Source organism: Hippopotamus amphibius, chromosome 16, assembly GCF_030028045.1.
Source record: "Hippopotamus amphibius kiboko isolate mHipAmp2 chromosome 16, mHipAmp2.hap2, whole genome shotgun sequence".
NCBI lineage: Eukaryota > Metazoa > Chordata > Mammalia > Artiodactyla > Hippopotamidae > Hippopotamus > Hippopotamus amphibius.
The window spans coordinates 48,629,243-48,656,619 of NC_080201.1; the positions used below are offsets into that span (position 1 = coordinate 48,629,243).

General features: G+C 37.2%; 1 protein-coding gene across 10 annotated transcripts in view; it reads right to left on the bottom strand.

Annotated features, from left to right (window-relative positions):
• Positions 1-8,666: 8,666 nt before the first annotated feature.
• The window catches only part of LOC130838798 (zinc finger protein 420-like), a 60,851-nt gene continuing 42,140 nt past the window's right edge, over positions 8,667-27,377 (bottom strand). The window contains exons 1-9 of one of the 10 annotated variants that reach the window (XM_057712373.1): positions 24,809-24,903; positions 24,611-24,723; positions 24,002-24,056; positions 17,886-20,132; positions 16,393-16,525; positions 16,008-16,106; positions 11,745-13,013; positions 10,777-10,816; positions 9,023-9,048 (exon numbers count right to left, since the gene is read on the bottom strand). In XM_057712373.1, the coding sequence (XP_057568356.1) occupies positions 10,806-10,816; positions 11,745-13,013; positions 16,008-16,106; positions 16,393-16,525; positions 17,886-17,894 (1,521 nt within the window). In that variant the 5' untranslated portion in view covers positions 17,895-20,132; positions 24,002-24,056; positions 24,611-24,723; positions 24,809-24,903 and the 3' untranslated portion in view covers positions 9,023-9,048; positions 10,777-10,805. The other 9 variants (XM_057712370.1, XM_057712371.1, XM_057712366.1 and 6 more) reach the window with 9 other exon arrangements.

The following is a 27,377-nucleotide window of genomic DNA, read 5'->3' on the forward strand; positions in this document are numbered from 1 at the left end:
TTAACCACTGCATCACCAGGGAAGTCCCTCACTAAGTTTTTATTTTAAAAAAAATTTAAGCTATAGGAAAAGCAAAAGAATGTTATAATGACGTATACTCTATATCCTTTACCTAGATTCACCGGTTTTTAACATTTTGTACCATTTTCTTAATCACTGTCTACACCTGTTTACATATTTTTGTTTTTTGCTCTATTTATGAGTAAGCGCAACATTATGAGTATTCAATATCATGAAAACACAAGAAATTTAACATTGATTCATAATATCATCTAATATATAAGCTGCATTTAAATTGCCCCCCTTGTTCCCCTGATATCCTATATGTGTATTTAAAAAATTTATACACAATCCAAATCAAGGTAACATTGCATTGGATGGGCCTTTTTTTTTTTAAACAAATATTTGTATCTCACAGTTCTGGAGGCTAGGAAATCCAAGATCAATGTACAGGCAGATTTGGCTTCTGGTGAAAGCCCTTCTGGGTTTATAGATGGCCACCACCTCACTGTTTTCTCACATGGTGGAGAGAGGGCATATCTTTTTAATGTAGAGCAGTATTCCCCTTACCTGTTTTGTGTTTCACAATGACATTTTAAAGAGTTGAAGAGTCTACAATGTTTTGTACAGTGCCTAACATTCTGGATTTGTTTTGTCACGATTAGGTTAAGTTTAAACATATTTGACAAGAATACTAGGGGTGGTGCTGTATACTTCCTATTGTATCACATCAAGAAGCAATTTAAATTTGATCGGTTGTTGGTGATACTAAAGTTGATCACTTTAATTCGAGTAGTGTATCTGATTTCTCCATAGTAAAAGTTACTTTTTTTCTTTGTAAATCAAGAAGTAATCTGATAGGAATATTTTGAGACCATTTCACACATAACCTTTAACCTAATGTTTTTAGCATCCATTGATGATCCTTGCCTAAATGAGTTATAAAATTAGGAGTTGCAGTGGTGATTTTCTTTTTTTTTTACAATAAGCTGTATATATTTAGAGTGTACTATTTGGTATCCCAATCTCCCAATCCAACCCTCCCTGCTTTCCCCACTTGGTGTCCATGTTTGTTCTCTACATCTCTGTCTCTATTTCTGCCTTGCAAACCGGTTGATCTGCACCATTTTTCTATAGTCCACATATATGTGTTAATATACAATATTTGTTTTTCTCTTTCTGACGCACTTCACTCTGTATGACAGTCTCTAGGTCCATCCATGTCTCTAGAAATGTCCCAGTTTCCTTGCTTTTTACAGCTGAGTAATATTCCATTGTATATATGTACCACATCTTTTTTATCCATTCATCTGTTGGTGGACATTTAGGTTGCTTCCATGTCCTGGCTATTGTAAATAGTGCTGCAATGAACATTGGAGTGCATGTGTCTTTTTGATTATGGTGTTCTCTGGGTATATGCCCAGTAGTGGGATTGCTGGGTCATACAGTAGTTCTATTTTTAGTTTTGCAAGGAACCTGCATGCTGTTCTCCATAGTGGCTGTATCAATTTACATTCCCACCAGCAGTGCAAGACCCTCTCCAGCATTTACTGTTTGTCGATTTTCTGATGATGCCCATTCTAACCGGTGTGAGGTGATACCTCATTGTAGTTTTGATTTGCATTTCTCTAATAACTAGTGATGTTGAGCAGCTTTTCACGTGCCTCTTGGCCATCCGTATGTCTTCTTTGGAGAAATGCCTATTTAGGTCTTCTGCCCATTTTTTGATTGGGTTTTTTTCTTTGATATTGAGCTGGATGAACTGTTTATATATTTTGGAGATTAATCCTTTGTCTGTTGATTCATTTGCAAATATTTCCTCCCATTCTGAGGGTTGTCTTTTCGTCTTGCTTATAGTTTCCTTTGCTGTGCAGAAGCTTTGAAGTTTCGTTAGGTCCCACTTTTTTGTTTTTATTTCCATTACTCTAGGGGGTGGGTCAAAAAAGATCTTGCTGTTATTTACGTCAAAGAGTGTTCTTCCTATGTTTTCCTCTAGGAGTTTTATATTGTCTGGCCTTACATTTAGGTCTTTAATCCATTTTGAGTTTATTTTTGTGTATGGTGTTAAAAAGTGTTCTAATTTCATTCGTTTACATGTAGTTGTCCAGTTTTCCCAGCACCACTTATTGAAGAGTAGTGTGTGTATCTGATTTCTCCATAGTAAAAGTTACTTTTTTTCTTTGTAAATCAAGAAGTAATCTGATAGGAATATTTTGAGACCATTTCACATATAACCTTTTACCTAATGTTTTTAGCATCCATTGATGATCCTTGCCTAAATGAGTTATAAAATTAGGAGTTGCAGCGGTGATTTTTAACTTTATCATTCTCTTATGTAAAAGAGCTTTGCCTTCCCCCCATCCCCCCACCCCCTTTCTTCTTTATATGTGATTTTTCTCTTTTGAGAATCTCTGTGACTGATAGATTTTTTTTTGTCATTTGAAGTATTTTAGTACAAGGAACAAAGTATTTTAGTCCATTTATTATCATCATTCTTTGTGTTGCTCAAATTGTCCATATTTGGCCTCTCAAGCTGGCTTCTGTAATCCCCGTTTGTCTTTGAGCAATTCCTTACTTTTTGACACAAGTATTGCAGACTTACATTGTACATTCTCTGTCCCAGGACTGGAGTTAGTTCTCCACTTACTGAGATTTTTTTGAGATGATCTTTTCAAATATATATCCTTAACAAAGATATAGTTATTTGTGGTACACATGCAATGGAATGTTATGGATCCAATAAACTTGGATTTATAAAGAGTATAAATTTTAAATTAACAAGAATGAATCTTAAACATTTAATTCAGTATTATATTGGTGATATCTATCCATGTTCATTAGTAATGTGCTATGTCATAAATGTGAATGGCTGGATAGATAGTCCTGTTCCATTGTTTAGATTTACCACAATTTATTTAAATAATTCCCTACTGAAGAATATTATGTTACTATTTTTTTCAACATAATAAATGATACTCCCATCAGCACTCTTGTGCATTCACTTATGGGCACCTGTCAGATTGTTACTTCTGAGAAATCAATAAAAATTAAGAATTAGGTTAAAGACGAGAATATTTATCAAGTTATGACAATATAAAAGGTATTCAGTACCAGGTATTAGGTACTTAAGAAAGATACAAAGATGAAAAATTGTTTTAGCCTAGAAAAGAAGAAAAAGCTGTACTGAAGTAACTGTAAGAGTATATAAAAGTCATTTCCAGGTTACAAGTACATTTTCTGGAAGTAGAAAAGGGATATATTCTTCCCACAGGGACTACTGTTATCTCATGTACAAAATATAAAGAACTCAAAGAATCTCTTGATGTTAATGGATTTTGTGAGGTTGGTTTTACTTGCAGTTTTTCTTTTGATGATCTTATTAATTAAATCAAAACTGAAGATAGTTGAATAAGGCTACTACTGATAGCTGTTTAGGATAGTTTGGTCCAATTGGGCTGGTTCAGAAGTGAAGTTAAATAGACCAGCACTGTTTTAGGTACCTAAAGGTTCAAATAACTTCCAGTAATTATTTTTTAGGCAGGAATTTAACACACAACTATATATTTCACAGACAAAAAACTCATTCAAGTTTCAGGAACTCACAATAAAATCCAATTAGGAAAAATACAGCAATAGTTTAAAAATTATCCAGAGTCTCTATTTATTTTTTTATTATTTCAAAACAGCTTCTATTTAACCAAGTATAAAAATGTTAGAAAATAGACATGTTCTTGAGCATAATAAATGGTCATTATTGAAAAATTTAGAAATAAACTTAAGAAAAAGAAAAAAATTTAATTACTGATAATCTCACAACCAAGAGATAAACACATTTTAGGTTTATCTTTCCAAGTGCCATTTAAATATTTATATAGTCATACAGAATGATGTCATATAGTACATACTGTTTCATAATCTGCCTATTCCATGTTTTGAAACATAAAATATTGCATTAAAATTCATATAACTTTCACATGTTCATAATGTTTAAAAACAGACCATTAGTGTTTTGAAGTAATGACGGAATACATTTTGAATATTTATGACTGAGTTGTTAAAAATTGTTAATATGGTATATGTTTTATTGCAACATGTATATTAAAGACTGCATGGAATCTGTTGATCATCATAATTTCTTTTAACCATTCTACTCTTGTCAAAATGCTGAAACATATCTGAATAGTTTCTCATTCATGATGGCCATCTCCTGGGTCTTGGCTTTGGGTGATTAGGAATTTGTCATTGCGGGAGCTAGTGACCTTCAAGATTTCTCCTAAGAGGAGCAGGGATAATTGAACTCCATGCTGGAAAACTAGAGGGATCTCATCTGGCTAGAGAAGGACATCTTCTTCCCAAAATTTTAAATCTACCATCTGGAACTTGTTTGTTCCTTTTTTTTTTCCTCTTTAGTGCTTGCCTGAATTTTTGCTCCATGTTTTCAGAAAATAGAGCTTCACAGAGCTGTGCAAAGACAACTCTATATTTTCCCATCTTTTATGTCTTTCTCTAGGTCTTCCTGGAATGGCCTTGCTTTCCTGATAAGCGTGCAAATGGGCCTCAATTATTGAACAGCCAGAGCCTGACCTGTTCCTTATCTTTTGCTATATGTAAGATGGTTAGATTCTAATATCATTATTATGTCCTTATTGAATTATGAGATAGACGTGGTTGAAGGACAATGGACAAGAGTCTAGGTGAGTGAGGAGAAATCATGCAAGGTGAAACCACTGGCTAATAAAGCTGTTTTTCAGTTAAAAGGAATCATTACAATTTTATTTGAGAGTTGCCTTAGAAGCTACAGTACAATGGGGGAAATTAAAATGTTCACTTCAGTATGACCTACCAAAAGAATTTACTTTTCACTCCCTCTATTAATTAGTAGCTTTCAAAAATAGTTTCTATTAAATTTGAGTAGATATAAAAGAATATTTATGAAATATATTTAAGTTGTAATGACTCACAATACAGCAAAACCTGTGTACCAACTACCTACTTTAAGAAAGAGGCTATTACTACTAACTTTGAAGACCTGTAGATTTCTACTCCCTTTCTTTCCCCTCAAACATAATAGTTATGCTGAATTTTGTGTTCATAATTCTGTTTTCTGTATAGTTTGAACCATGTACCCCAAAACTATGTTATCTATCCTTATTTTTTAGTTTTTTATAAATATTTTATATAGTCTATGACTTGCTGCTTTTGTCAACATATTAGTGTGAGATTTAACCATGTAGCTGTAATTCATTTTCACTGCTGTACGGTATTCTATTGTGTGATTATATCATGTTTTTTAATCCATTCTGTTAATAGAAATGTAGATTGTTTCAAAATTTGCCATTACAGTGCTGCTATAAACATTCTTGTACATGTTTACTGATGGATATGCAGAGGTTGCTCCAGGGCAGAGGTTTGCAAACTTTTTCCATAAAAAGACATAGGAAATACTTTAGACTTTGCAGGCCCAACGGCCTCTATCACAACTGATCAGTTCTGCCATTGTAGCATGAAAGCAGCCATGGACAATATGTAAAACAATGAGTGTGACTGTGTTCCGATAAAACTTTTACAAAAAAAGGCAGTGGTAAGATTTAGCCGGTGGGCCATAGTTTGCCAGCCTGTATTCTAGGATATATATTATGAATGTGGTATCACTGAACATAGGGTATTTGGAACATGCAGATATCTTCAGCTTTACTAGACAATGTGCAATATTTTCCAAAGGAGATTTTTCAATTTTTATTCTTTACTAACATTCGAAATTGTCAGAATTTTAAGTTTAGGCCAATCTCGTAGATGGATATGAAATGAAATCTCATTTTAATTTGCATTTCTCTAAGGTTAAGCTTTTTGTTTCTTTTTTGGAAACATGTTTATTGGCCATTTGTCTAACATGAAATGCCTATTAAAGTTCTGTGCTCATTTTTTTCTTGGGTTGTCTTATTATTAAATATACTTTATAAAAAATATTTTGAATGTTTATCTTGTGGTAGTCATATGTGCTGAAAATATCTTCTCCCAGTTTACTGCTTGTCTTTTCATTCTCTAGGGAATCTTTTAAAAAATAAAAATTCTCTGTATAATGTAAGATTTACTAAATATTTTTAAAGGCTTGTTCCCTTTTGTGTTTTAAGAAATCATTATCTGGGGCTTCCTAGGTGGCGCAGTGGTTAAGAATCCGCCTGACAATGCAGAGGTCACGGGTTCGATCCCAGCTCCAGGAAGATCCCACATGCCGCGGAGCAACTAAGCCCGTGTGCCAAAAAAAAAAAAAAAAAAAAAAAAAAAAGAAAAGAAATCATTATCTTACACCAAGTACATCTTACACCAAGTTTATAGTTTTGCCTCCCACATTTTTGGTTGTTATAAAATCTTTTGGAATCAATCTCTTTCTGTAAGATAGAGGAGTGTAATTTATGTGTGTGTACTAGTTGCCCCAGAACATGAAAAAGCTGTCTTTTCCCCTTATTGACTGTCATATATTAAGTTATCAGGTATGTATGGAACTGATGGGGAAGGGGTCTTTATTCAATCTGTTGATCAAGTTATTATTCCCTGTAATATGTACATGCTCTTTATTAACATAGTTTTCTAATAATTTTTGGCACGTGGTAACACACAGACCTATTCGGGACCTTATTAATCTTCTCCAGTATACAGCTTTTTCTATTTCCTTTATTTATCTTTTTATTATTTTCTTGCTTTTACTTTCTTTTGGTTTATTCTGCCATTTTTTCTAACATTTTAAGTTGGATAATTACGTAACTAATTTTTATGCTTTTTTTTTTTAATTTTATTTTAGTGTTGTGTTAATTTCTGCTCTACAGCAGTGATTCAGTTATATGTACATATATTTTTCATATTCTTTTCCATATGGCTTATACAGGATGTTTTTGTTTTTTGGCTGTGCTGCACGGCTTGCAGGATGTTAGTTCCCCAACCAGGGATTGAACCTGTGCCCCCTGCAGTGGAAGGGCAGAGTCCTAACCACTGGACCACCAGGAAATTCCCTATTACAGGATATTGAACATACACGGTGAGTCAAAAATTATCTGCACTCTGGTTACATTAAAACTTCTGCAAATTCTACAGCCAGAATGCAGATAATTTTTGACTCACGCTCACAGTTCCCTTTGCTATACAGTAGGGCCATGTTGTTTATCCATTCTATGTATAATAGTTTGCATCTGCTAATCCCAAACTCCCACTCCATTCCTCCTCCACCCGCCCCGCTTGGCAACCACAAGTCTGTTCTCTGTATCTGAGTCTGCTTCTGTTTCATATATCAGTTGTGTCAAAATATTTTAGATTCCACATATAAGTAATATCATATGGTATTTGTCTTTCTCTTTCTGACTTACTTCACTTAGTACGATAATCTTTAGGTCCCTCCATGTTGCTGCAAATGGCATTATGTCATCTCTTTCAATGGCCAAGTAGTATTCCATTGTATATACATACCACATCTTCTTTATCCATTCATCTGCCGATGGACATTTAGGTTGCTTCCATGTCTTGGCTATTGTAATAGTGCTGCTATGAACACTGGGGTGGATGCATCTTTTTGAATTAGAGTTTTCTCAGGATAGACACCCAGGAGTGGGATTGCTGGATGATATAATTCTATTTTTAGTTTTTTTAAGGAAACTCCATACTGTTCTACCTAGTGGCTGCACCAATTTACATCCCTACCGATAGTGTAGGAGGGTCCCCTTTTTTCCACACCCTCTCCATCTGGTGACAGATCTTAACTGGACTTATTGTGGTGATCATTTTGCAATATATGCAAATATCAAATAAGTTTTCCACCTGAAACTAATACTTATGTGAATTATACCTAAAAAGAAAGAAAAAAGAAAAAAGAAAGAGTTCTTACCTCAGGGGAAAAAACCCTCAAAATTTCATGATGAAAAAAGACTTGAAATCATTTAACAAAATCTATCAAAAAGAAAAACTTTTTTGATTATCTTTTGTATACCAGAATTGTTTTATTTTGATGCATCTGTCTTAAGCCAAATACTAATTTTAAAATTTAGCTATTAAGCATTCAGTCAAACTGTGGTTTCAGTGAACTTCTCCAAGGAACAGTATGACATGAAATTTCAATTTAAATTTTGTACACACTAGAAATACATGTGAAATGTATTTCTTCATTTGGGTCACCCTCAGAGAAGCTTGAAAAACACATCATATTCCAAAACCATACACTAAGAGAATGAAAATGACTTAAGCTGTGTCAAGTCATTTTTCCATCACAAACATTTCTTGGAAATATAATTTCTAAGCTCTGGAATTATAATCAATCTAGAAAAGATTCTGCAGCAAGATCATAGATTACAAAATCAATATACAAGTTATTTGTAATCCATATACAGATTATATTGCTATTATAATCTATGACTTTGCTGTAGAACTAAGTATATAATCTGTATATTGAGTTGTACATATGTACATGTACACACATAATTTGTGTATACCAGTGATGAATAGGTAAAAACAAAAACACAACACCACTTACAACTTCCATAAAGAAAATGAAACACTTAGATATACACCTATAAATCATATATGAGATCTGTATGGCAAAAATTACAAATCCTAGTAAGAGAGTTTCCTAGGGCTGCCATAACAAATTACCACAAACTTAGTTTAAAACAGCTTAACTTTATTTTCTCACATTTCTGGGGGCTAGAAGTCCAAAATCAAGGTATTGGTAGGGCCATGCTTTCTCTAAAGGCCCTAGGGGATGATTTGTTCTCACCCCCTCCAGGTTCTGGCAGTTATTAGTAATCCTTGGTGTTCCTTGGCTTGTAGATGCATCATTCCAACCTTACCTCTGATTTCACATGGCTTTCCCTATGTGTTTGCATCTGTATTTCCCTCTTCTTATAAGGATACCAGTCATTAGAGTAGTGCCTACTCTAATCCAGTATGACCTCACCTTAATTTGATTACATCTGCCAAGTCTCTTGTTTCCAAATAAGGTCACATTCACAGGTACTGAGAGTTAGGACTTGAATATTTTGGGGAACACAAACCCACAATAAAGACCTAAAAATGGAGAGACATATCATGTTCATGGATTGGAAGACTCAGAGAGTAAAGATTTCAATTATCCCCAAAATGAAATTCTATTAAAACTAGGCAAACTTTTTTTGGGGGGTAGATATAGGTTAGTTTATTCTAGAATTTATACAAAAATGGCAAAACACCCAAAATAGTTAAGTCAATTTTAAAAAGGTGAAATGGGAGGAATCACTCTACCCAATAGTAAGACATCCTGTAGAATGACAGTAACCAAGACAGGGGAGTATTGGCAGAGGGATAGGCACATATATCAATAAAAGAGAACAGAAAATCCAGAAATAGACATACACAAATGTAAAGGCCCAAAATCAATTCAATGAAGATAGCCTTTTCAACAAATGGTACTAGAACAAGTGGACACCCACAAAGCCAAAGCAAACAAGAAAGAACACATATCTAAAATTTATAATGTATGCAAATATTAACTCAAAATGGATCACAGATTTAAATGCAAAACAAAAAACCATGAAAACTTTAGGCAAAAACATAGGAGAATATCTTTGGGATCTGGAGCTAGACAACCACTCCTTAGATTTGACACCAAAAGCAAGATCCATAAAAGGAAAAAGTAATAAGCTAGACCTTCTTAAAATTAAAAACTTTTGCTTGTCAAAAGACCCTGCTACGGCTTCCCTGGTGATGCAGTGGTTAAGAATCCACCTGCCAATGCAGGGGACACGGGTTCAATCCCTGAGCTGGGAAGATCCCACATGCCACAGAGCAACTAAGCCCATGAGCCACAACTACTGAGCCTGTGCTCTGCAGCCTGTGAGCCACAACTACTGAGCCTATGTGCCACAACTACTGAAGCCTGCGTGCATAGAGCCCATGCTCTGCAAGAAGAGAAGCCACTGCACTGAGAAACCGGCGCACTGCAATGAAGAGTAGCCCCTACTCACTACAACTAGAGAAAGCCCATGCGCAGCAACAAAGACCCAATGCAACCAAAAATAAAATAAATGAATGAATGAATAAATAAATAATAAAATCTTTAAAAAAATTTTAAAAAGAGCTTAGCTATTAAAAAGCAAAGACTCTGCTAAAAGCATGAAAAGATAAGCTATGCACTAGGAAAAATTTTTGCAAACTACATATCCAACAAAGGACTAGTATCGTCTAGAATAAAGAAAGCACTCTCTCACAATCCAACAGTTAAAAAAAAGATACAACTAAAAAATGAAGGAGTAAAAGACACAGTCATTTCACCACATGGATACAGAGATGGCAAATAAGCATACTATCATTAGCCACTAGAGAAATGGAAATTATAAATACAAAGAGATATCACTACACACCTATCAGGATGGGTAAGATACAAAGTGGTGACAAAAACAAATGCTGGTAAAGATACAGAGAAACTAGGTCACCTGGTGGGAATGTAAAATGGAAAAAACACTTTGGAAAATGATTTGTCCATTTCTTATGAGAAACATCCATTTACTACATAACCCAGAAACTACTCTCTTAAATATTTATGCCAGAGAAATGGAAATTTATGTTCATGCGGAAACTTACACAAAAATTGTCACAAGCAGCTTTATTTGTAAGGGCAAAACAGTTTTTTCCCCCTTAGGGTTTCCTTTTAATAAGAATTTTAATTCAGAACAAGGTATAACCCCACGTTAATTATATTAGGAGGCTTTACTCCAAAATGATTTATCTGATGCTTAGTAAGAGTGATGAAAGATTTACCTTATGTACTGATTTGTAAAGTCTCCTTCTCATTTGAAGTCTGTAATAGTATATGATTAAAACACTAAATAAAAGTAATGTTTACAATAATAGCTAACATTTATTAAGCATTAAGTATGCAGTAGACATTGCTTTAAGGCTTTACAGTATATGTATTTACACCTTTAAATTATAGAACACTATGATGAAATATATGATATTAATGGAAACTAAAACAAACAGGGGCTAAATAACTTTTCCAAAGGAACACCCACATAGTAAATCGTGGTCAGATGATACTGAACAAGAGAACCCTATATTTTAGGGGTAAGCTCTCATATGAATTAACTAATATGTAACAATGATTAAAATATGATGGAAAGTAATTCTGCACTTATGTTAATTTAGCTTTTCTTAACTGTGAATTCTCTGACGGTGAGTTTCTTATGAGTTTAAGTAAAAAAGCATTCTCATATTCATAATCTGATTTTTTTGATATCCCAAAGCTGAATGTCATGGGCAAACAGGTAAAGGATTTACCTAGTTAATTTTTTCATGCAGTTTTTCTCCATTATGAAGTTTCTGATGTTGAGTAAGATGAGAATGACGTCTAAAGTCCTTACCACATGCATTACATTTATAAGGTTTCTCACCAGAATGAATTCTCTGATGTTGAGTAAGTTGTGATCCGCGATTAAAGGCCTTCCCACATTCGTTACATTTGTATGGTTTCTCACCAGTATGAATTCTCTGATGCTGAGTAAGATGTGAACCACGAATAAAGGCCTTCCCACATTCATTACATTCATAGGGCTTCTCACCAGTATGAACTCTCTGATGGTAAGTTAGCTGTGAGCTACGAATAAAAGTTTTACCACATTCCTTACATTCATATGGTTTCCTACCAGTATGAAAAATTTGATGTAGATTCAGTTGTGAGGCACAAATAAAGATCTTTCCACACTGCTTACATTCATAGGGATTCTCACCTGTATGAATTTTCTGATGTTGAGACAGTTGTGAGCCATAAATAAAGGCCTTTCCACATTCTTTACACTCATAGGGTTTTTCACCAGTATGAATTCTCCGATGCTGAGTAAGATGTGAGCCACGAATAAAGGCTTTCCCACATTCCTTACATTCAAAGGGTTTTTCACCTGTGTGAATTTTTTGATGTTCAGTAAGTTGTGAGCCACGAATAAATGATTTCCCACATTCTTGACATTCATATGGTTTCTCACCAGTATGAATTCTCTGATGTCGAATAAGCTGTGAGCCATAGTTAAAGGCCTTTCCACACTGCTTACATTCATGTGGTTTCTTACCTGTATGGATGCTCTGATGTTCAGTAAGTTGTGAGCCACGAATAAAGGACATTTCACAGTCTTTACATTTATAAGGCTTTTCACCAGTATGAAGTCTATAATGTAGAGTAAGCTGTGAACTATAACTAAAGGCTTTCCCACATTTCTTACATTTATAGGGTTTCTCACCAGTATGAATTCTCTGATGTTCAGTAAGTTGAGAGCCACGAATAAAGGCCTTTCCACATTCCTTACACTGATAGGGTTTCTCTGCAGTATGAACTCTTTGATGGTATGTAAGTTGTGACCCACGAAAAAAGGCCTTCCCACATTCATTACATTCATAGGGTCTTTCACCAGTATGAATTCTTTGATGCTGAGTAAGATGAGAGCTACGAATAAAGGCTTTCCCACACTCTTTACATTCATAAGGTTTCTCTCCAGTATGAATTCTTTGATGATAAATAAGTTGTGAGGCACAAATAAAGGCTTTTCCACATTCCTTACATTCATAGGGTTTCTTGGCCACATGAACTCTCTGATGGTTAAGCTCTGAGTCCTGAATAAAGGCCATTCCACATTCTTTACATTCACAGAATTTTTCATCAGAATGATTTTTCTGATGTTCAGTCTGTTGAAAGCCAAGGATAAAATATTTTCTGCATGCTTTACATTCATAGAATTTCTCACTAGAATGAATTCTCTGTTGTAATATAAGGGATGTGGTCTGACTAAAATTAGGCATTTCTTCATAGATTACTAATTGCCTAAAAAGTCCCTCTTTAATTCCTAATTGGCTTTCAAACTGGTCTCTGCATTCCTTACCATCTTGAAAACTTTCGCACTCACACTTATGACTTGTAAGTTGTTCTATTATCTCCCATTGAGATGCTTCTAGTTCATAAATTTCTCTTTTTGTTGATAGCTTCTTGGTTTCACACCTGGATTCCCAGTCTGTAAGATAAATAAACAAATGCTATTTTCTTATTCCTGGAAAAATGAAACTTCTAAGATAGAAATGGTGGACTCAAACTGAATATCATACTCATGAGATGTCAATGGAATCAATGGAACAAAAAAGAAAAATCCAGAAATAGACACAATTATAAATGCAAATTTAGCATACAATAAAGGTAACAGCTAAAATCAGTAGGGAAAAAATGGACTCGTTTTTAATAAATGAGAGTGATAAACTTAAGGATAAACACAGGAGACGCTACTTTGGGAAAGATCCCCAGTGTTCTCCTTACTTGCTACAATTAATGAACTCTTCCTTCTCCCTTAAAAAAACAAAAGACAAAAACAAAACAACAACACAACATAAGAATAAAGAACATATAGAAAAAAAGATGAAATTGCATTAGTACCTTAGACCTTACAGTAGGATAAATTCCAAATGGATCAGACGCCCTTACTTACAGAAATGAAAACATACAAATAACTAACAAGAATAAACCTTGGGTGACTTCCTCTATAACCTAGGAATGGGGAAATTTTTTCGAATCATAACTTGATAAAAATGACCACTTTGGGACTCCCCACATCCAGTGGTTAAGACCCCATACTTCCACTGCAGGGGGCACAGGCTCAATCCTTGGTCAGGGAAGGTCCCACATGCCATGTGGTGCAGCCAAAATAAAAAAAAATGATGTTAGATCAATTAATTACCTATGTGGAAAAAGTAAAATAAAAAAAAAATAACCACATTACAGTAAAAACAAACAAAAACAAAAAGGTTAGCGTGTCAAAAACACATTAAGGAAAGTAAAATGACAAGCTGGGAAAAAATAGATATGTATAGATATCTATACTTATGTGTCTATCTCAAAATTGCACTAGCGGGACTTCCCTGGCGGTCAGTGGTTAAGACTCCACACTTCCACTGCAAGGGGCACAGGTTCGATCCCCGGTCTGGGAACCAAGATCTCACATGCTGCACAGCATGGCCAAAAAACAAATAAAACAAAAATTTCTTTAAAGATTGTACTAGCAAAATTTCAAAAATTCTGGTGCAGAAAGTTTTCACTGAAGCATGATTCATTACAGAAAAAGATTTAAAATAACCCAACTGTCCATCAGTAGGTGGCTAGTTGAAATAGTTCATGGTATATCCACATCATAGAGTACTATGAAGCAGTCAAAAAGGTATATCTCTTTATATCAATATGGACTGCTGATTGAAATACACTGTTAATTGTAAAAGAAATGTCAACAAAAGTATGTATAGTTATGCTCTTTTTATCTTAGGAAGGAGAGGAGGAGGAAGTATAAATGTATAATACACATTTGCTTTTATTTTGAAAAGAGGGAGGAATAAACCCCATAGTTACAGGGTAGCAAAGGAAAGGTGGAAGAGCCAGGGATAGAAGTCAGATGTTTTTGAATATAACTTGTTTCGTAGATTTCACTTTGGTGGTATATAAATATATTAAGTAATTATAAAACAAAATTAAATTACAAGAAAGCATAGCTTAAAGGCTGGAAAAAAAAAAAGGAACCAGTATTTATAATTGATAGCATAACCATACAAGGAAACTACTTCAAATAACTTTCAAACATAGTAATTTGAGCAAGATATACCCTATGAAGGGAACAAAAAATTGCCAAAACAGTTAAACTGTTCTGAGCAATCATATTGTTAGTGGTAGTGTTGATCTTATTTTAGAGGCTCATGTATAATATGGGATAAAATATGTAATTATGTGATATTCTAATTGCATCATTCTTAGTGTCCATGATAACTGGGACTCCTGGCATGGGAGAAAATAGATGCAACTGTAAGATCTTAAAAAGGGTCAAATAAAAAGCCTATAATTCAGAATTTGAATTGAACTGGTATGAATTCATGCTATAGTTTATCTTATGTTTTTAAATTAAGACTTTATTGCTTAGAGTAGTTTTAGGTTTATAGAAAAACTGAACAAAGTCCAAAGAGTTCCCACATGCCCCCCTTCCTTGCCCCTAAAAGTTCCCTTATCAGTAATAATATAATATCTTGCATTGGTGCAATACATTTGCTAAAATTGATGAATCTATACTGATACATTACTTTCTTCTATTTCTGTTCTCCTTGACTCACCCTAGCCACACTTGTTTACCTGTTGATCCTCAAAAGGACCAAACTCACTCCTTCCTCAGTTCCTCTGCAACTGCTAGTCCCTCTGCCTTAAACAGCTCTTCTTTGGAATTCCCTGGCAGTCCAGTGGTTACGAATCTGCACTTTCACTGCTGAGGGCCTGGGTTCGATCCCTGGTTGGGGAACTAATATGCCACAAGCCACATGGCATGGCCAAAAACCAAATAAACAAACACCCAAAACCAAAAAACTGCTCTTCTCCCAGAATTTGCATGGCTTACTTTATTCATGTCTCCCCTCAAATGTAAGCACCTCAGAGAGCCATCCTTAACTACTCTTTCTATAAGAACACCTCCCCCCATTACTTTGTGATTCTCTGTGCTTTTTGTTTTGCTTCATAACACTCTTCACTCTTTGTATTTTTATTTGTTACTATTTCTTCTGCTAGGAAAGATCAATGGGGACAGGGAATTTTTCCTGTTCACTGCTATATTCTCAATACTTAGCATATAGAGGGTATTTAAAAATATTTGTTGGATAAAGACTCTTATACAGGTTTCACTAGATGAGAAATATAAGATGGTAAGATGGTTATCACTGGAAAAGGAGAGCTACTCCCTGTTTGAAAATACAGGGGAAAATGAAAGAAAATCAGGGAAGTGGTAAATGGAACAAAGAAGCGGATTACTTAGGTAACTGATGCTAAAACAGTTTTGTTCTCTAGTGCTCAGGATTTTACTCTACAGGCCTAGGAGTAAAAGGCCTTGGTTGGATCTTTGAGAAGAACTTTCCAGCTAATAACTCAAAAGGTGTGGCCAATTTATTAAGTAATTTAATAACAGCCTCCCTTTGCCTGATCATCTCTTACTCACCTGGGCTCAGACCTCTTGTCACATCCTGTACAATCTTCCAAGGCTCTTTCCCTTGCTCCAATAAGGAGAGCACATCTGGCTTAGAAATAGAAAGTCCTGCTTATAAGAATAGAAATGGATATGGTTACACTCTGCTTGTCCAGAATTAAAATTGAACCCATTGTTCATCAAGTAAGAAGATCAATTACAGAAAGATTCAGAGGAAAGATATCTGAAGAATACAGAAGACAAAAAGGTGCCCAATGGAGCTGTCCATTTCAAAGTCTATAAGGCACAAAAAATTTATTTGGAACCAGGGGTCTGAAATTTAGCTAGGCACTTGGAAACTTTTCTAAATTTCACTAAGACTGGAGTTGAATTATTGGGAACAGACAAACTTAATTACCCAGTGAGATCAGATTGCTGTAGTTCTCCAACATTACATCTCTGTATAAATCCTTCTGTTCCAAGTCCAAGCACTCCCACTCCTCCTGCGAGAAGTCTATGGCCACATCCTTGAACAACAACACCACCAACCTCTGAAATGACAAACCCAGTGCTAATGGTAAAATAAAGATGTATTTTTTAGAAGTAATGAGAGAAGAAAAGTATTACATAAAGTAGCCAAAAAAGAAATGTTAAAGCTAGAAGCTTGCAATATGGTTAAGTAATGGAAAAGAAGTGAGTGTGATAAATGCAGAGCCCCTAAATAGTTTCTAAACATTCCTATTACTCTGTCATAGCTTCTTGTGAACAGTTATAGGAATGAACAAAAGCCACGTAAATGGAGCTCTCTGATTAAATGAAATACTGTGTGCAAGAGCATAACACATGCAAATTCTCAAATAAGTTGCAAGTTCCTTCCTCCCCTCTTCCCTTTAAAGAATTGAAAATAAGAAAAAGGAAGGAAGGAAAGAAAGAGAGGATGGAAGGAGGAAGGGAGGGAGAAAAAAGAAAGAAAAAGCAAAACTGATGGGTCCATTCCAAATGTCTTTAAAATGTTCATCTTAGAAAAAAAGATTCCTATATAATTTAAGAATTTATTTCCAACTCAAGTCTCAGAATAACTTAGCAACAATATTCTTCCTTGTCCTGGGAAATCCTTTCACAGACATCATTTTTATAAGGTATATAATATTCCATATTATGATTATAATCATTTTCTTTTTTTTTTTTTGGCCGCACAGCGTGTCTTGTGGGATCTTAGTGCCCCCACCAAGGATTGAATCCCAGCTCTTGGTGGCAAAAGTGCAAAGTCCTAACCACTGGACTGCCAGGGAATTCCCTGTAATCATTTTCTTATTTTCTGTTATTTAGTTTGTATTCCTTCTCTAACATCAGCTGTTTCTAAAATTCTCAACCATCTAACCCTCTGGCTGAGTACTTTACTACTCATCATTGCTCACTGTACACTTTGCTTACTCTGAGCAACCAAAAACCAATGAAAGATGAGCTAAACTCACACAGATGTGGCCCCTGACTTACAGATGGACCTTGTCACTGGTGTGCACCTGAGGTATTCGCTGACATGATACTGTCTCTCTGTTCTTAATCCTGCATTTGATCATATTTCCAATCTTAAAAGCCTCATAGACCAAAGATCTCACCACATTCTGAGATACACAACAATTTCTATCCTAATCAACCAGAAAATGGTGGTCAATGAGAAAGACTGAATTTTGCATGTGTAGTCCCATCTCATTAAATCACATTCTGACACAAGAGGTTCTACTTTTTCCTTAATACATTTCCTGATTTGCAGAATGGATCCCTAAATATGGCTAGAGAAGAGAGGGGCAGGGCTTAGTGAGGCAGAAAATCTGGAGATAAGAATATTGAGCATTCACATCCTAGAAAACAATGACTATTTGATGAAGGGAAGGAAAAACACCAACTCACATGGGGCATGGCTTACAACAGCAAATTATTAGTCCTCCTCTGGCTTCTTCTCGTGGAGAAGTGCTGAGTCCTGAGAACACAGAGTCAGGGAAGAAAAAGGAAACCATTAGAATAGGCTTGCTGCTACACGACTAAGTTAAGATAAATACTTCCTTCCCTTTCCATGGCACCTAGTCCCTTCCATGCCCCAATATATATACTGCGATTTACAGAAATCTAAACAATCAAATCCTTTTCCCATCCCAAAAAACACAGATATAGAGGAATTAACTTATGCTAAAGCAGTACCCAATTCCCATGATGTTCTTAAGGTTCTCTGACCTGTCCTGAGTGGCTCACCTTTTCAGACTAGGGACCGCTGATCCAAAACGTATCCGAGTCATACGTGCTTCAAGGACACTTATGGGGCCCTCAGGCCTAGAAGTGCTCTGTATCCACGTAGGCCAAATCCTGGAACAAACACTTCCCACAACTAAGATCTTCCTTTTTCCTCTAAGCCCAACACACTAAAAATACCTCAGGGTGCTTGCCTGGCTCGTTCTCACATTCCAGGTGCAAGAAGCATTTTGAGTCCAAAGTGTAGGCTCCATCCAGGCCACGTGAAGTCACACTAGACCCATCAAGTAACCAAGGAACAAATCCAGAGCATTCTTTTCGTTTTCAATTTTATTTATTTATTTGTTTATTTTTATTTTTTGGCTGCATGGCTTGTGGGATCTTAGTTCCCCAACCAGGGATTGAAACTGGGCCCCCAGCAGCAAAAGCACAGAGTCCTAATCACTGGACCACTAGGGAATTCCCCAAAGCATCCTTTAACAGAAAACTACCCGGGGATTTCCCTAGTGGTCCAGTAGTTAAGACTCTGCACTTCCACTGCAGGCGGTGCGGGTTCAATTCCTGGTCTGGGAACTAAGATCCCACATGTCACACGGTGGGGTCAAAAAATTAAAAACAAACAAACAAAAAACTGCTTGTTGCATCCAATTATGGCCTCAGCTAAATTCAGGAATTCTGGAGGCAGCACTCCCATGTTATCCTGTATAATATCATTCTGCCTCTAAATATAAGGTTGGGGGTGACTTGAGAAAATATACAACAAATAATTTCCATAGAGCACATACTATCAGCAAAGAGGTCTGTGAATTTAACTACTCTCTGCCCCCACTGGCTATAGAATCTTCCTTATACTTGTTTCTTTCTTTTTTTTTTTTTTAATTTATTATTTTTTGGGGGGTACACCAAGTTCAATTATCTGGGTTTTTTTTTGTTTTGTTTTTTTGTTTTAATTTTTTTTATTTTTTTGGGGGTACACCAGGTTCAATCATCTGTTTTTATACACATATCCCCGTACTTGTTTCTTTTCATAACAGCTTCACTGACATATAACTCACATTCCATAAATTCATCCTTTTAAAAAAAAGAGTGGTTTTTAGTATACTCATAGAGATGCACAACCATCTAACTTTAGAATATTCTCATTAACCAAAACCCCATACCTATTAGCAATCACTTCCCACTCTTGTTCCCTCAGACCCTGGAACTGCTTATCTACTCTTTGTATCTACAAATATGCTTATTCTAGTCATCTCATATAAATGGAATCATACAATATGTTGTCTTTGTGATGGGCTTCTCTCACATAGCATAATCTTTCAAGGTTCACATATGTTGCAGCATGGATTAGTACTTTATGCCTTTACACATATTGCTAAATAAAGTTCCATCACAGAAATACACCACTTTTTTCCCCACTCATCTACTGATGGACATTTGCATTGTTTTCACTTATTGTTACTCTCAATAATGCTACTAAGAACATTCACGTACATGTTTTTGTGTGGATATACATTTCATTTCTCCTAGATATATACATCTAGGAATAGAATTGCTGGATCATATGGTAACTCTATGTTTACCTTTTTGAGGAACTGCCAAACTCTTTTTCAAAGCAGCTGCATCATCTTACAATTCCACCAAAAATATACCAAAGTTCCATTTTTTCCACATCCTCACCATCTTTTGGATTAAATTCTTCCTAGTGGGTTTGAAGTGGTATGCCATTGTGATTTTGACTTTTATTTCCCCAATGATGTTGAACATCTTTATGTGCTTATTGGTCATTTGTATACTTTCTTTGGAGAGATGTGTATTCCAATTCTTTGCTCATTTAAAAAGTTTGGTGGGACTTCCCTGGTAATCCAGTGGTTAAGACTCCACGCTTCCACTACAGGGGCCCCGATTCGATCCCTGGTCAGGGAATGCCGTGTGGTGCAGCCAAAAAAAAAAAAAAGGAAAAAAAATTTGATTATTTGTCTTTTTATTGTTGAGTCCTAATAATTCCTCATATTCCAAAATACAATTCCCTTCTTGAACATGTGATTTTCAAATTTTGGGTCCCATTTTGTGGGCTGTATTTTCACTTTCTTGGTGATATCCTTTGAAGCTTGAAAATATTTAATTTTAAACAAGTCCAATTTATGTATTTTTCCCCCTTTGGCTGCTTGTACTCTTACATTTAGGTTGATGGTGCATTCTGAGTAAATTTTTGTGTGGCATGAGGTATGAGCCTGTGATAAAATATTTCACAAGTGCTGTCTTGACCCAATATTGATGTCATGGCTAAAAACTCTCAATTCCTCTTCACAGGAAGTTTGTTAAACCTTCACCCTATATACTTCTTTTATCAAGGTCTAACACAATATACCTTTGCCAGGCTACCCATGGATACCTCAGTAGCCTTGCCACTGTACACAATCTTAACTGCATCCACCTTTTTCCAGGAGCACAGGTATGACGTTATATGGATGACATCCTCCTCTGAGGAGATTCATTTAACATGCTCGTTAAGGACATAAAAATGTTCACAAAAAAAGGAATAGGCCATTGCCTCACACATGATGCAAAGCCCTGACACCTTGGTTAAATTCCTGAGAAGTACTGGTAAAACAGGACAGCCCTATCCCTGACACTGTCAAGAAACTACAGTAAAATCTCTCAGCACTCACAATGTCTTTAAGTCTTATTTGGGTCTGGAAGCAACACGTTCCTCATTTACAAATTTTAGTTCATCTCACTGATGCTGTTCCTTACAAATCATCCCACCTTGAAAAAGAACCCTTCTAACAAAAGGCTCCAGAATCTGTTCAAGTTAAAATCAGTATAGAATCTGTTCAAATTAAAATCAGTAGTCACTGCTGTTAGTGCCCTCAGAGACTCTCTGCAGAGACTGCAGCAACCTCCTCTCATGCCTCTGGACCACCTCTGATGGCCACCAGGTACCTACAGGCTTATGATGCAAGAAACTGCCCCTTTTGGCCCCATTAGAGTGACAACTGCTGGCTATATACTAAGATCTCTTGGAAATAAAGGCTTTCAAAGACCCTAAGCCTGGGACCCTCTGAACCCGGATGCCTATCATGCCTTGGATCATGGAAGCAGCACCCCCCACAAGCTCAGCACAGGTACTGAGGCCTCCTTGATACATCCTATAGGCTCAGCCAAACCTCTGGAATACTCCACCTACAGGAGGGAGTGGTCTTCCCTGTTCTTAGTCCTTTGCCAGATGCCATGGTTCTAGAGGAGGTCACCCCTCCCCTAGAGCCCTTGACTAGGAATCCCCCTGGGATTAACTGAGTAAACAGCTATGTGAGTTCACAGACTTTATGGATAGCACTGCCACCATCATAGATGAAGGAACTCAGTGCAGTGTTGCTGCTTTCCATCCCTTAACTAGGATGTTCCCCATAAAGGACAGGATCCAAGGGTCAGAACAAGTGGTCAAACTTTAGGAAGTCATTTTTGCATGAATGTCCTGACTAACAAACAGTCCCATCTGCATATTTTTACAAACTCTTAGTGGCCACTGCCTAAGAGTTGTCCCTTTAAGGGTAAAAAAAATCTGGGACGCTGCTGCCTTACAGATCCTCAAATATAAATCAAAGTCAGACTTCTCTACAAGGCCTCACCAGGACAATCTTTATTCCCTTCAGAGTTCCAGACATCACCGGTAGTGACCAAGACATACATTTCACTTCTCAAAACACACAGTGCTAGGCTCCTGGGAAAGGCATTCAACAGAACTTTCCTCTCCCAATAGGTCCCAGGCAGCTGGCTTAAGAGACATAATGGTCTCTTTAAACATCTCCCTTTTAAGTGGCAGTGTGGCAAAAAGACACCTACATGTGTCTCTCTCTTGTCCCAAGCCTTAATCTCTCTTAATTTAAGGCCCCTTGGCTGACTCACATCTCAAAGAAACTTTAGGAAACTTCTTTATCACTATATCCTATATTTAGAGGGGGATATGTCTCATCCTCCATGTACATGAAGACTCATCACATATGAGGTCTTTTAATAATAATGTCTCCCTCTATCTTTATGGATTTTCAATCCTGCTGCCATTTCATAAGGGCTGTAGGTTAGATTGAGGGCACATACTCTCCTCAGACCCATTAACCATAGATTGTCCCACAGGAGAAGCAACTGTCCACATGGTATGTGACCCATTTGAGCCTAAACTTGCCCTATCCAGGAAACCTTCCCCAATATTTGGAGTATAAGGGGTTGAAAATTAATCTGGGCTGTCCTTCTGATCCCCTCCAGGAAATTCAAATTAGTGCTCCTAGGCTAAGCCTCTTAAACTATAGGAAATACAGAAAAACATGTTAGATACCAAACTGTGGAACCTATACAGAACAAATCACCCAGTTTCTTCAGCATTGCAAGAAAAGAGAAGGACAAAGAAGAATGAGAATAAGAAACCATCGATTTCTAAAAAGACTTTAAGAGAGTTATAAACCAATCACAGCATGGGGTCTTATTTGGACCCAGATTCAAAGAAATCTTAAAATTAAAAGTTATTTGCCCTGAGAGGAAGTCTAAACACTAACTGAATATCTGATACTAAAGAAGTATTGTTTATTTTGAGGGAAAATAATGGTATTGTGATTAAGTTTTTTAAAAGACTCATCATTCACATACACAACTGAAATGTTTATGGATGAAATAATACAACATGGAATTTGCTTAGAAATATGCTGGGGAGGGCAGAGGTATAGATTAAGCAAGACAGGCTATGAGTCAATCATTATCGAAGCTGCGCAAAGGATGGTACATAGAAGTTCATTACTACTTTGTCTATTTTTGTATAGTTTGAATTTTTCATAATAAAAAGTTAAAGAAAATGCTGATCATGGCTCAGTGAATTGATTTTACCACACACACAAAAATAAAGTAACAACCCCAAAGTTTGAAAAACTCTACAATAGCATATTAATAATTTTCTTAAGCTTTCCAACAACTAGCAAAGTACCTTGAATAAAACATAAAATCATAAAATAGGGATTAGTAAAGTATGAAACAGCCTCTCTGAGGGAAAATAGAGGAAGAACTATTAAAATTTAAAGTCCACAAACTAAGCTGGCCCAGAAAATAGCATTCGCCCTACTAATAAACTCATCAAATGAGCAACTATACAAGGACATTTATCCCACCACCGTTTACAACAGCAAAGGACTGATAGTGACCTGAAAGTTAGTAAGGGTTACTTTTTTTAAATTATGGAAGTATGGAATACAGTTCAGCTATAAAAAACGAATAAGCCTGTCATGTAATAATACATGTATAGAATCCCCCTAGAAGTACTCAATAAACTACTCAAACTGGTTGCCTTTGAAAGTGGGAAAGCTATGTGACTAAGGGCCGACCTGGGAGGGTAATTTGCTGAATATGAATACTCTTTTGAACCTTTCAAATACTTCTACTATCATCTCAAACAATAAAATTGAGAAGAAAATACTGAAAGAAAGGCTTCAAATTTCACTCTGTGGGATTTATTCTATTCCTTCAACAATCTTAGAAACGTGCTAAGTATACAGGCAGAATTACAATATTTGGCAGGTGAATATGTGCACCTCAGGTTATACGGAAAGAAGTGGAGTGGAACAGTTTCTTTGCGTCCATTCCTCTACCCTCTCCCCCACCTCCATTATTCTTTGGAATAGCAAGGCCCAAGAACTAGGTCACTAAAAGGATCCTTGCTATAGATTCTCAAGAGGCAGAAAGATACATCCTGAAAATCCAGAAAGCAATTCAGAGACAAAAAGAGAAAAACAATTTACCTTGGATAAAACTCTTAGCTGTCCAACAGCTACTCCTCCTTTGTTCCCTGGTCACCTGTGTAAGAGAAGTTGTTAAAGAGTTAAAGAACCTTCAAACACCAAGCCTTTCTTTGAGCCCAGACTGACTTGTTAGGAACAAACATCTTCTACTCCCCTGCCCCCCAACACTCCCGTTAAAGTAGACACTCAGCCGAAGTTCAGCGAGTGCCTTGAGCTATGATGCCCTCCCTCTCTGGGAACCACAGTGCAAGTCGAAAATCCCCACAGGGCTCCCCAGGTGGATTCCTGAGGGGAGAGATTGGAATCTTACTACTTCGGTTTTTTCCTCCTCTTTTCTCAAACCCCCGAACTTGAAGCTGTTTCTGGCTCTTAAATTCTCGTTCTGAGATCAGGTCTGTGACTTGGAGACAAGCTTTTTTATCGAGTCACCCGCGCAGCTTCACACAACCGCTCTCACGGCTGACGACACAATTACCACTCTCTCAAGTGGTCACACACAAGCTCATGCAATCTCACAGGCACATCACGTTACACACACAGACTCACACCGAGAGAAGCGTGCTAAGGCCTGAGGCGCTAGACATGGCCGGGGCTCAGACAACACCTCACCTTGTGCTTCCCCGGCGTCTTGCCAGGTCCAGCGGTCCACGTTCAGATCAACAGTCCGCTCTCCCGCCGCCGCTGCGCTGCTCAACTCGATCCTGAATAACAGCGCTGACAACCTAGTAGGAAGTGACGTTATACCCTCAGGCTTCTGGAAAATGTAGTCCAAGACCCAAAATATCCGAGAGAGCCTGTGATTCAAACCTGCCAAGCACGCCTCAGACCCTTAATTCTTCAAGAAGTACCAGCCGCAATCGGCGCGTCCTCCGCCCATTCCGGCGAATCACTCCGCGAGGCGGCATTTCCGGCTGTGAAGGGAACGCTCGCTCGCGTTCTGGCGGGAAGCTTATTTCCGCCGCGGGGACTTCTGGGACGTGTAGTGTGGCCCAGGAGCACCAGAGGGCAAAGCGGAGTTGTCCTGTTCTCTCAGCCCCAGTTTAGGTGGGGCTGCGGTGGATGCCGCCACAGAGGCCAAAAGGCCCTGGCAGGTGGAGGGGAAGATAGAGCGAATTCTGAGGAGGCTGAAGGAGATGAATCCCCAGGCCGTAACCTCAGCGTGGCCTGTGGAGGAGAACGTAATGAGACTGACACTTTACAGCTGATGTGAGTGCGTTTGCTCCAGTTTGTGACCTTGGGGGTGTGCTTGTGCAGCTGTTCCTGAAACAGTTTTTATCATTAAAAAATAAAATAAAACAAAGTGTTTAAATTACACATTTTGAATGCAACTTGCAAAAAAGTGCCCAAATCATTAAAGTTGGGTGAATTTTCATAAATGGCTCAAACTTAGAGTAACTGTTACCGAATACAAGTTTGTGTGCCGCAAGCACAGTGAGCCCCAACAGACCGAAATGTTGGAGTTTGGAGCCCAGAATGGTTTATTGCAGGGCCATGCAAGGAGAACAGATGGATTGTGTTGTTTTTAATAGGCAAAATTTGGGGTGAGGGCTATAGGATGTGTCTTTTGATTGGTGGTGAGGTAACAGGGTGGTGTTCTAAGACTCTTGTTCTCAGCCTTTAGATACCATCCTCCCATCTGGGTGGGAGCCTTAGTTCCTGCAGAAGAACTCAAAGATACGGTTATGTATATCCCCCGAGGAGGAACCAGGATCCTGCTTTAATGGCTGCTCTATAGTTTTCTTTTTCCTTTTTTTTTTTTGGCCGTGCCACGTGGCATATGGGATCTTAGTTCCCAATCAGGGAGTGAACCCACGCCCCCTGCATTCCAAGTGCAGAGTCTAACCACTGGACATCCAGGGAAGTCCCATGCACTATAGTTTCTTGATTTCTCATTCTTTGTTTCTGCATTCCCTTACTTCCTTGATTAGTAACTGTTTGAATCTGCATTTTGGTATTCAGGAAGGTCTAGGAGGCTGAAGCCTTTATCCTGCAAGTAAGAAACTGAGGACCCAGAAAGGTTTTTGTGCCCAGGAGGCCCCCACAGGGTCCTGATCTGTTTCATAACTAGCACCCAGAAGTCCCCTGCTGGTCTCCTGCAAAGATATCCATCACATGACTTACAACAATACATATAATTTTTGCCTGATTTTGAACTTAACATGAATGGAATCACATAGTACTCAGACTTTCTAACCCCTTTGATCTGACTTCTTTTGCCAAATATTCTGTTTGTCAGATTAATCAATAAAGTTCATTTATTCTTATTGTTGATGGTATTTGGCTTGTTTTCAGCTTCCGGCTACTAGGAATAGTGTTTTTGAACAGTGTCATTTGTACCTGTTGTTGTGTATATGTGCGCATCTTGGTTGCATATATATCTTGGAGAGTAATTGCTGGGTCATAGGTTATGCGTATGTTTAACTATAGTAATACATTGCCAAAAGTTTTCCAAAGTGGTTTTCCAATTGCAGCTATGTATTATAGTTCCAATTGCTCTGCATCCTAGCATACACGCTTTATGTGTGTTTCCTTTTTAACCTTTCTGGTGGGTGCATGGTGGTTTTAATTCGAATTTCCCTGATATGTCCATTTATATATCTTCTGTAATAGGTGAAGATACCCTGCCAGCTTTAGCATTAATTTAGACAAACAGGAAAAGGACCAAGAGAATCTGGATCCTCTTGTAGAGGTCTGTGCTATTTAGATTGGTGTTAATCCAGTGCCTGCAATAGTGCCTCTCTTTCCTTAACACCTTTAAGAACAAATAGAACTGGAGTAAAGGCAGAGGTCCATCCTTCCCTAAGAGGGCCCCAAGGCCACCTGCACTGGTCAAGGTATGTTGGGGACTTGACCAAGGTCCCCAAACATTTTAAGCCCTTTTGGACATTGGGATGTAAGTTACTGTGGTGCTAGGAAGCACCCTTGGGTGTGGTCAAAAAAATTACTTGAAGTGGATTTGGAAATAATTTCCAGATTGCTTAGTAGACTGGTGTAACTTTATAGGTGGACTCTCTTGGGGCAATACCCACTCAAGTGGTTGTAACTGATGCTGCTGAATGTGTTGTGGTAATAGATGTGTTAATTATAGGTAATAATTCTCTCGCCCATAAAGGATGTTCCCAATGGGGAAATGCCACAATTAGAAGAATGGTAGTGACACCAGTACACAACCTGGAGCCTACTAGACTTTTTCAGTATAGTTATGTAGTTACTGTGAAGCAGTATAGGATTCTGGGGAAGGAGGACAGAGGGAGTGGAAGAGGTCAGAGGTCACTATACTGATCAAGGAGCTAGTGGAGGAAGAGGTGCTTAAAGAAATTATGCCACATTGTGGACTACCAGAAGCTCAGTGTGGCAGTAGTCTTTCTCACACATG